This window comes from Trachinotus anak, unplaced genomic scaffold, assembly GCF_046630095.1.
Source record: "Trachinotus anak isolate AG129_WGS33_773 ecotype Australia unplaced genomic scaffold, CSIRO_AGI_Tana_v1 ptg000010l, whole genome shotgun sequence".
Classification (NCBI taxonomy): Eukaryota; Metazoa; Chordata; class Actinopteri; order Carangiformes; family Carangidae; genus Trachinotus; species Trachinotus anak.
The window spans coordinates 4972098-4982957 of record NW_027273861.1 but is presented as its reverse complement, the minus strand read 5'-3'; the positions used below and the strand labels follow the sequence as shown (position 1 = coordinate 4982957).

At 40.1% G+C, this 10860-nt stretch overlaps 1 protein-coding gene and 1 long non-coding RNA gene across 2 annotated transcripts; one reads left to right on the top strand and one right to left on the bottom strand.

The window, feature by feature from the left end:
• Positions 1-310: 310 nt before the first annotated feature.
• Positions 311-9303, bottom strand: tomm70a (translocase of outer mitochondrial membrane 70 homolog A (S. cerevisiae)). Its single transcript, XM_071487080.1, has 12 exons — positions 8972-9303; positions 7080-7253; positions 6066-6192; positions 5847-5956; positions 5608-5756; positions 4391-4598; positions 3246-3380; positions 2961-3068; positions 2673-2789; positions 2414-2511; positions 2199-2321; positions 311-2116 (listed from the first exon to the last, which is right to left on the bottom strand). Exons 1-12 carry the CDS (start codon positions 9203-9205, stop codon positions 1963-1965), a joined length of 1737 nt encoding a protein of 578 aa, XP_071343181.1. The 5' UTR covers positions 9206-9303; the 3' UTR covers positions 311-1962.
• LOC139626667 (uncharacterized) lies at positions 9259-10259 on the top strand. The gene is made up of 3 exons (XR_011692375.1): positions 9259-9395; positions 9878-9971; positions 10127-10259. It is a non-coding gene; the product is annotated as an uncharacterized lncRNA (long non-coding RNA).
• The last annotated feature ends 601 nt before the right edge of the window (positions 10260-10860 follow it).

Below are 10860 nucleotides of genomic sequence, written 5' to 3'. Positions count from 1 at the left end.
AGTTTATGGCACTGGTGAAAACACTGAACTGGTCTAAGGATGACTGAGAGCTCCTGTTTGTGGACAGTCTCCAGCCTGCTGGACATTTGAGAGATATGAGACAGTTCAATGAGGGGCTTTATATTCATTAAAAATGGGCAAAATACTACTGTAATCAATCTGTCAAGTCAGCAGGATAACTGCTAAATAAGTTTAAGAGCACACCACATAAGTTTTGAAGAATGAAAACAATATTATCAGTTCTTGGTGCATTAAATTCAAGATGCAGACTACAAAGCTGTACACAGTAAACTACAAGAAACTTGTGAAATTCATTCCAGGAATTATAACTTTATTAGGATTCATATTCTTTCAGTTTGGTCACCATACATATCACCGATTTTCTATCAAACAGCCAATATTCAGTGGATATCTGCAGATTAACTGCTTAAGGTTTCAACCATTTCTAAGAGGTGACGTTTCAATGGATCTCTAAGTGAGAAAGATGATTTTTGTTGTGAAGTCGCCCTCAACAGCTGCAGCTGGAATGCATGATTTGGTTCTTTGGCATTGTAACATATTCAATCAAATGTAGCCACTACTACTGCTAGATTAATGAATGTCACAGGGAACAGGAGAGTTTCAATTTGGTTTTCTAAAAATTGAAAATGCTCCTAACATACACACATTCAGCAGTGGTGGCTACTTTTATTTTCTACAGTGTGTGGATGCTGAGAACCAAATCATACACCGTACCAAGAGATTCTTAGGGCTGCATGTAGGCTGGAAACAATAAGGTGTGGGATGTGGGAAATTAATTTGAAAAGAAGAGGGGAAAAAATCTAATCACACTCTTAAGGTTCACTCTGTCAAAAGATGAAATCAAATGTAGCATGAAAATAAAATTTTTACAAATAGAAAATAAATCATGTCTCTTAATTAAAGTGAGCTAGGAAAAACCACTGACTAGCCAATCCCTTGTGACATCTCCTGACACTAGAAGCAATTCAAAAATAACATTTTCAAAAAAAAAAAAAAATAGACAAAGTTGGTTAAGTTTTTCTAATAGAGGTGTGTTTTGCCCAAAGTATTTTATAGTTGGGGTTTTCCTAGTGTTCATGTCAGCACGAGCATTGCATTTACATTTATTTATAAAGTGAACATGCTGCACAAAGTATATAAAAAAAAAAATAAAGCAGGCAATCCCACCATTAAACGAAAAAAAACAAAAACAAAAACAAAACAAAAAAAAAAAACAAAAAACATTAAACTAACCTTCCTGTTGCCCCACATCCATGGGATCAATTCCAGCATTATAAACACAGACATTATACATTTCACTATAATTTTAATCTTGCATTCGAAACTGTTACTGTATGTTACAATATGGAAGTAGCTGGACAAAAACACTTTAGATCAGCATAAATTAACATGTGAACAGTCCATTAGAACTATATAAAGCTCTCACAGTATTTACTGTAGATTTAAAAGTGTCACAGAAGCTTTTAAGTCAGTGATTGGTTCAACGGACCGAGCACATTTCAATGCTCTTCTCTACATTTCACATAGTTACTAGTAATTTAGACAGGTGTACATGGCCATTCATGTATGGTTTTCCTTTCTCTTTATTCTGAGCAATCAAAAGGTTTTATGATGGTGTTCTGATTGAATGAAGTACCAGCAAAGGGCTGCATTTGTTTAGACCCCCCTACCCCCCACCCACCCCCAGCCCCAGCTCCAGCCCAACATCCAGAGACCTGCATCACAGCCTCAGGTTGATTGTGAACATAAATCCTTCTCCACGACAACAAACCCCTTTAATGTGATGTAAACATGGTACATATTCAGGGCTCTTCATTTATTTTCTCATATAATCCAGTACTCTTTTTTTTCCTACAAATCAAAGTAAGTCAGACAGTTGCAGTTTTAACACAGTTAGGTTCAGCAATGAAGACTGAGATTGGCGATCAACTGGCAGAGAAGTTAGAGTGTTGGGGGTTTCAGACCATATTTCCTGGCCACTTCTGTCTGGGCGTACGCTGCGTCACATAATGAGTACAAATGGGCCATCTCCATCTCTGACTTGGCTAGATTAATTGCCTTGTTGAACATTTCTATGGCCTTGTCCAGATTCCCCCTGAAAAGAAAATCCTGGTTATTTCAAGCAGGTTAGGAAGAAAACCTCTAATGGGTGGTTTGGAATAAACTGTTAATCTCACCTTTGCACTTCAATGGTTCCCATAGTTTCATAGGCAAAGTCACACTTGTTGTCAATTTCAATCGCCTTACTGATGAGCTCTAGACCCAAGTCAAGGTCTTGTTTCCATTGAAGCTGTAACAACCTAGACATATATCAAACAATTACCATCTTGACCTATTTATAAGAATCTGTAACTATAAATGAACCACAACATGAAAAAGGGAGAATGCCTACCCCTTGTGGACATATGTGGTAGCATTGTCTGGTTCCAGTTCAATACATTTATCATACATCTCATCTGCTTTTCCAAACTGCTGCTGATCAGTCAGAGCCTGAGATGAATCAAAAACCACTTGTAAGATTGTAGGGTCATATTATACACATCAACACCGTCTAAAGGGGCCATTTTCATGCCCTAATGCAAAGCTTCACGACGGACACGTTATACAGTGAGCAGAGCAAATAAATAATAGGTAAGGTTTTGATTTCATACCTGAGCATATAGAGCGTAGCCCTCAGCACACTTTGGGAACCTCCTGATAACATCCTCAAAGCCATCCATGGCTGTCTGTACTTGTGCTGGGTTGTTTCCAGTATATGCTTGTCTGTACTAAAGAGCACAAGAGCAAAACAAACTTAGAAGCTAAACTTAAATTGTACAAGGCATGGTAAATACTAAATGTAAAAAAAGACCAAATTAAAATAAAAAGTAAAAAACATTTAATAAACAATAGAGATAATTGTCAGGGAAACTCGCTTTTCAGTTTAGTTGATAACTTACAAGAGCAAAGCATTTCTGTGCCTGAGCCAGAGCAGAGTCAGGCCTGAGCAGGATGCACTCATCAAAATCCCCCACTGCCTCGTCCACCTGGTCCAACAGGATCTTCAGCTGAGAGGAAATACACTTGTTATAAAGGTATAACAACACATGGCCACCATTTTGCATTGTGGCAGAGACAGTGCAAACAGTAAGTGAGTACCTGTCATCTGACACCAAATCAAATGACAAACTGACCCCCCAATAAATTACCCAACAGACGGTAAAGACAGTAGTTTAACCTCCTACCTGACCCCTGTGGTGATACACATCAGGGTTGCGTGTGTCAATCTCGGCTGCCATGTTAAAGTCTTGTGTCGAGAGCAGAGGCTGCTGCTGCTGCATGTACATGCTCCCACGCTTGATCAAAGCATTGGCTCGTAGCTGTGACAATTATAGAACACAGAGAGAGAGAGAGTCTGTCAGGTTGTAGTGTGTTGTTAAGGATATTTTTGTTAATACATACAAATGATTCCATAAATTGCCAGACAGTGGTATTAATTAAAGTCAAGGCTGATTTAGATTACTCCATGCCTATTTTGATTATTTAAAACCAATAAGCAGTTATAGTGGCATGTTTCTCAGACAATATATTCTGTCTTTGACTACACTTAAGTCCAGGTAAACTGCCAAACTGTCTCTGAAATGAACTGAGAACTTGTCAAGGAACAGGATTTATTAATCACAACATATTTTGTGTGTTGTGTGGTACATTTTCTCAAAATGACCAAATCAAATGATTATCTGTACATTCAATGAACCTTAACCTAAACTACAAGGAGTCAGCGACTGGCTGTACAATATGTTTGTAGCCCCTTTTACATTTACATTTAGTCATTTAGCAGACGCTTTTTTCCAAAGCGACTTCCAGAAAGGATTTTAGTGGTACAACTATCTCAGTCACTGAATTGTTTTGATGATCTCAACTAAGATGCAAAGTAGAGGATTTTGGCACAACGCCTCTTACCTCCAAGATGTATGGAGGAAAAAGTCTGAAGAGGTTCAGACTCCAGCAACACTTGCAGTATACAGACAAACTTTATCATTAAAGTCTTATATGTTGTCACCCATGTCCTCTATTGGACATTCCCCTTACCCCGCTCTACCAGCCTGAGACGATTGGCCTGAAGCCACATGACCATATGCCCAACCCATCTTTGTAGAAGCCCCACTGACTGATATGTATGTGTTAGCATAAAATTGTTGTTTTGTATTTTTTTCTGTCTCATACTTACCCTATTTAATGTTGCTTTTAATATGTTTTGTGATGACGCTGATGACTGCCACAAGCTGAAACGTCAAATAATAAAGTTCTTCTGTATACTGCAAGTGCTGCTCATATCTTAACCTTTTTATAATCTCAACTAAGAACTCATTAAACAAACCATCCTTACCTTCACATTGGCGTCGTGCATGTTGATTACCCGGTCCAAATCAGGTTGAGCAGCAGTAGCGTTACCGATCAGCAGGAAGAAAGTGGCACGCAGCAGCAGGGCCTCGGCAGTGTATCGACCACCTGACTCGATCTCCTTGGTGCATTCACTGATGATTTTGTCATAGTTCTCCTCCTCCATGTACTGCTTTGCCTTCAGGTAGCCAGAGCTAATGAGATGAAAAAGAAAAAACATATCAGGAAAAGTGTTTATCTACTGTTTTTGCAAAATTCCTGTAAAATCTCCTGTGGATATTGTAATGAATCATGATGATATTGATCTTCCCCCTGACTTTTACTGTAACGACACAGTTAGGGTTTCAATTCCTAGATCAGAATCGGAAGTGAAAAACCATGACAATTTCTGAACACATCCACACTCCCCTGAGGACACATGACTCAATGACTGCGTCGCTAGCTCCAAAGTCAGAGGCAATTACAACCTTTTTCTCTTAATATTTAAATAATCTAACTGTAGGATAGGCATGACACAGAAAGAATTAAGAACTGCTGTCCTGCTTACCATGTAAAACTTGTGCTCAGAGTCAGGCACCAAAATGATCAGTTAGTGACGGTGCTGGTTGTATGCCCCCACCACTCAGACTAGTTTCAGATTACATCCCTGTTTATCGAGTCATATAAAAGATTAACCATTTGTCTCAGAATTGCTGTGCGAAGTCTTGACTAATGGATAAAACCTGTTTTGTGAGGTCACACTGACCTTGACCTTTGACCACCAAAATCTAATCAGTTCGTCTTTGAGTTCAAGTGAATGTTTGTGCTAAATTTGAAGCAGTTCCTTCAAGGCGTTACTGAGATATTGTGTTCACAAGGCTAAATCTGTGTTTTGTGGGGTCACCATGACCTTGACCTTTGACCACCAAAATCTAATCAGTTCACCCTTAAGTCCAAGTGAATGTTTGTGCTAAATTTGAAGCACAAATACCACCCCCCCCCCCCCCCCCCCAACCCCACCAAAACATGAATGTGTTCAAAACTTTTACTGCAAACCTGCCCACTGAGTTTCAATATTTCTGTGTACAGCGAAAGTGAAAGTGAAAACTGTGTGAACACCAGGACACAGACTCCTATGGAACATTACCATCTTGTTTTACACCACCAATCTCCTGTCCCTGGTAAAAAAAAAAAACACACAAACAAACAAAAAAGTTCTCTGACCTCTCAGTGACCTCAGCTGCTTCTCCCTCTTTGTCCTTGTCTTCATCTTTCTTTTCTCCCTTCTGCAGGGGCTGCGAGATGATGTCATCAGTGAATGAGCTGAAGTAGGACTTGATGAACTGAGGAGAGGGCATCATCGGCTCACGGTTCTACAGAGGAGGGGTTTGAAACCAGAAGTTAATTGTGAGAAATTCAGGGATACAAAGTAGAAAGAAATGTCTCTTAAAGAGGACAAATACCTTGTATTTCTCTTTGGCTTTCTCTTTCCCCAGCTGTTTCAGCACTTTGTCTGCCAGCAGCATGCTCTGTTGGTTCTGGAAGGCCTCAAGAATACACACCGCTGTGACATCTGGACGATATGCCGCACACAAAACCGACAATGTCAATGTCAATAACTGTCACACATTTTACATTTAAATTGAACACAGACATTTTGAGAAGAATGAACAGTGTCTCACCCTCTAGGCACTCTTTCTTGTTGTCTAGCTTTTCCAGAGCTTTAGCCCTCCTGAACAGAGCCTTGACATAGCGTGGATTTAGCAGCACGGCCTGAGAGCAGTCCTCTACCACTTCTGTCCACTTCATCTGAAATGACAGTTACAGACTGTTTATCTTCCAAACAACCACTACCCAGAGACAGTTTACAGGTGCAACAAAGACACAGATGTCATTTGTATATTTTATTGAATTTATTTGGAGATGAAATTGGTAGAAAAATGAATGGCTATGTGAGTCATTGTCACTAAAGCTGCTATTTTAACTTTTAACAGCACTTAATACAATATTTCCCTGATTATACAGATGTTGATATATAGACATTTAGTAAAATAACTCAGGGGCAAAACATTTCTCATAATAGCTGTAAATCCTAATTACAGTTTTACTAAAAATTACAAAGGAAATGCACAACATGAAAGAAATATTTTTAACAAATTAATTGATTTTAATCCAAAGAATAACCAAAAAACTATGGTGATACTGAGATCTGAAGACCTCAGACTAATCTTTAAATTAAAACAGTATCTGCAATGAACAGAAACAAATGGTTAAGAGCACCGTAATAAAGTTACTGAGTTCACTGATTAATCAAAGTTGAAACATTTTACTTTTAGTTGGAGAGCTGGTGTGAGCAGAGGAACTCATGAGGTAAACCTTCCGTCCAACATGATGGTGAAAAGATTTGAAAACGTTGGGGGTTTGCACAGAATCTGCTACACATTTACCAAACGGGTAAACATTGTTTTCTGCAGAGGCATGCCATCCCTTCTGGCTTTCAGTTGTTAGAAAAACACTCATGACACATAACTAATGGATAATCAGTGGCAGGCACAGGCCAGGTCTCCTCAACATGGGACTGGCATAATATCGACAAACTCACTTCTTTAATGAATCTAAATGAAGATATCTCAAACTGTAAAGGTCTTTCACATTAAAAACTATTTCTGCACAGAATAAAAGAAGGTGATGCCAACCTGCTGTTCATAGGCTGCTGCTCTGTTCTGGTAAAACGTTGACAAATCGGCCTTCTGCTCTGTCGGGCAGAGAGCAATGGCCTCTGTGTAGCACTGGATGGCGTTCTCATACTTGCCAGCCTTGAAGTATTTGTTGCCTTTATTCTTTGCTGCCTGGGCCCGATCCAAAGGGCTCTAAAGAAGAGAGAGAGAAAGGGTAACATTTATTGATTAAATAGTCTCCCTGTCACTCAGTGGACTGGATCAAGACAGATTTTTTACATAATAAAATATCCCTCAGCATCTTTCACTTTCAGGTGAACTGCATGCATGTGCTGAGGATTGAATGCCATCAAAGTGACAAGTCAGAGCAACAAAGAAGCAATTTAAAACAACTATGTCTACAGGAACACAATTTGAAAATAACAAACATAAAACAAACATGCAAAATGTGCAAAAGCTCAAAATTCAAGTTCAGGTTTCTTGAGTTAAATTATTACAATGGTGTGATAAGGAAACACATTTCACTGACAATAACAAACACTGCAACAACATGTATATTTGGACCAATGGATGATGTCTATGTTTGAAGCAATGGCTCTCAAAGCTTTTCAATTTAAGGACCACGAAACTGACCAGAACAGTCATACGTTCTGTCATTGTTATCTATGGATGGATTTATAGTGAAAATAAATTATTCCCCTTTTGCTGGGGACCGCCAGGAACGCCCTCAAGGATCCTACTTTGAGGACCACTGGTTTGGTTTATAGAGCCCACACTGGAAAGCTGCTAGAGCAACCATAGCTTCCCCGTGTGTGCTTTGAGTGTGCCTTAATAACTGCAATGAATTATGATGCCTACACAATCCTAGCATAGTAATGTTTACTTCACATTCATATTCATCAATCCTGCCTGACAAATGTCTCACAGTTATGATGAAATGATCTCATACTTATGAGACAGTTCTCATATTTTAAGATTTCTATCTCACACTAGTAATATAATTCTCATAATTACAGTGTGATTTCACACATGGAAGCCACAATTACTCCAAACGTGGACAAACGTGCACTTTACATCAAGAGAAATTAAAAACTTACACAATCAAAAATGACAGAGACACGTCTCACTGACAATTTACCTGTGAGAACTGCCACTAGATTAAGGCTGGGTAAAATGTTTGCTTGGTTATACTACAGCCCTAAGGTAGCTTGAGCTTAGTTAAACACTAATATTTAAAAATATTTTGGCTGAAAACCCAATCACTCCAAAAAAAGGTAAGACTTTTGGACTCTGGACTGTCGAGCGAGTAATAGCAGCTATGTAAATTAGGTATTGCACATAACTAATGCAAGATAGCACAAAGTGATGGGGTTGATGCAGCCTTTTATACAATCTAATAAAACTGACTGTCAAAACAGACTGATTCAAATGACAGCCATCCCCGCCCCACTTGACTTGCCGGGGAGATAGCTAGTATTCCCAAAAGCATTACCATTTTAAACTTGTGCAAATAAAACCAATTAACAGCTCGCCATGTTGTCCCCACGTGTGTTTACCGGTACGATGTATGTCGATTATTCTTGCTTTTCAGGCTTTAGACATTTGCAGCCAGGCTACTTCACCTAGCTAACCTAGCTAGCTTCCGTGATAACGTTATCTAATGGATAGCTAGCCGTTAACATTGGCTAATCCACCACCAGTGAGCCGGTTGCCACCATGTTCGCTATCGGCCTTGCTCTGGTGAGGGTAACTGTCCCTGACAGCGTCGGTGCGGTTCGGTGTCCTTGACTGTACCCGCAGCGGTGGGTTTTAGTCATCACAGCGGACGCATTACACAACGGCGCATCATGCTAACGCAGTGACCGCGACACTGACAGCAGAGGCAGGAGCAGTCTCCAGGCAACAGTTACCATGTTCTCCTGCTGCTGGCCGGGTCGAGCCGCGCCGTCTTGGCCCTGTACGGGACTGGCGCTGCCTTCTGGTGTTTTCCGCTCCCCGGTCCCTTTCCTTTCCTTCGTTCTGCTGCGGTTCCAAAGGTAAACTGCACCCACTCCCAGCACTATGGGAGTCCCCACTAACAGTGCCAGCTGCCAGCGGGGTAGTCCAGTCCCGGACTGCGGCTCGACTGGCTTTGACGCAGCCATGATCTACAACCGAGCAATGTAGCCAGTCAGTCCCTGCGCCACCACCAGCGTGAGCAGGGCCGCTTCTTCTTCCCGTGCTCCGAGAGGTCACACACGGAGCGAGGAATCATGGGATACTGGCGGACAAGCCACGGGCTGCGTGTAGTTGTAGTACCACCGAAGCGTTTTGTAGTCCAAACTCAGAAGCAGGGTAAATACTGCCCACTGTTCATTATAGCAGTTCTCTGTGAGTGTGTCAGTGATTGACTGTAGATTAAGTTACAGTGCATTGAAGGGCAGTGTAAAAATGTATTGGAAATGTACATCACGTATTTAAAAAACATATTTATATATAACTGATCTGTAGAGTGTCTGAAGCCTTTTACAGAGAAGATTGCTTATAAATACATACATTACAAAGTGCATAATAAACCAGTAGGCCTACCCTGGAATACTACCTGCTACCAGATTAACCATTCAGCTTGCAGTCAATTGATTAATTATCAATTTTATTAGAAATATGAGTTCCCTCTTTTTTATATATAGGTCGATTTTACTGCCACTTTGAGTTTTGTTTGTGATGCGAATTGTGAAAATGCATTTTAATTTGCAAGTCTTTGTGGAGGAAAAACAGGAAATTAATTCTGTTTTTGAATCTTGGAAAATTACAAAAAAGTGGTTATTTGTGTGCAGGGTGTCTGCAGCCACCAGGAGGCAGTGCTGCTGGCTCGAAATGAAATGCTAAGAGATATTGAGGAACATGCTTTCTACTGTCACAAAAAGACAGGTGCTGCAATGTACTGTGATTATTTCAATATTATTTTCTTTTCAAAGTGTATCGGGTTTTAATCCCCAACACTTTCACTCTACATTTTATCCTTAATGGATTCATCATATGAGTTTGACTGTGTTTGACTGTTACTGTGTTTGTATCTTTGCCAGGCTCGGCCTCCTCTCTGTCCCATTTCAGAGCTTAGTGCTGGTCTGTCTGGACGGTGCTGGAGCTTGACCACTCAATTTGCGCCCAAGGCCATCTGTCCTCAGTGGCCAGCACTGAGCAGTTTTCAAAGTCAACTGTATCCAGCTTGTTAGAGGGAAGTCTGTGTGGAGCCTTGTCCTCACCTTTGATGGGACAACTACTCCCTCATGAGGTGTTCTCAAATTCTTCTGTAAATTATGCTGCAACTCACTTGTTTCACTCTCTTTTTGGAGTTGGACCAAACTAAAAAAGTACACTCTCTGCACTTCATAAACATATTTTGGTTTATAATTTCTACTAAATAAGGAATAAAATATATGAAAATTGTGTATATTTTGATATGTCCAGGTTGAGTAGTTTAAAACATCAAATAATCAATTCTGCACTGATGCAGTAGCTTGTTTTGAAAAGCCATAAAATCAATTCTGCCACTAAACTCCAACACGTGATGAGACACAATAACCTTGTACTGTGTTTGTGTGTTAGTGACAGTGAAGCTCACTTCAGTGACCCAGCAGACATTGTTGCTTTACATTATTTGATGCTTTACAAAGGTAAAAAAGGACAAAGATTATAATAAGGGCGTCTGATCTTCTGGCTATTCCTGCCTCTGTCTGGTGTTCCTGTAAAATGTGCCTGCTATTGTTAGCAACGTGGCTTAGTTTTGGCCCCTGCCACTAGATGTCTGCTAACCTGT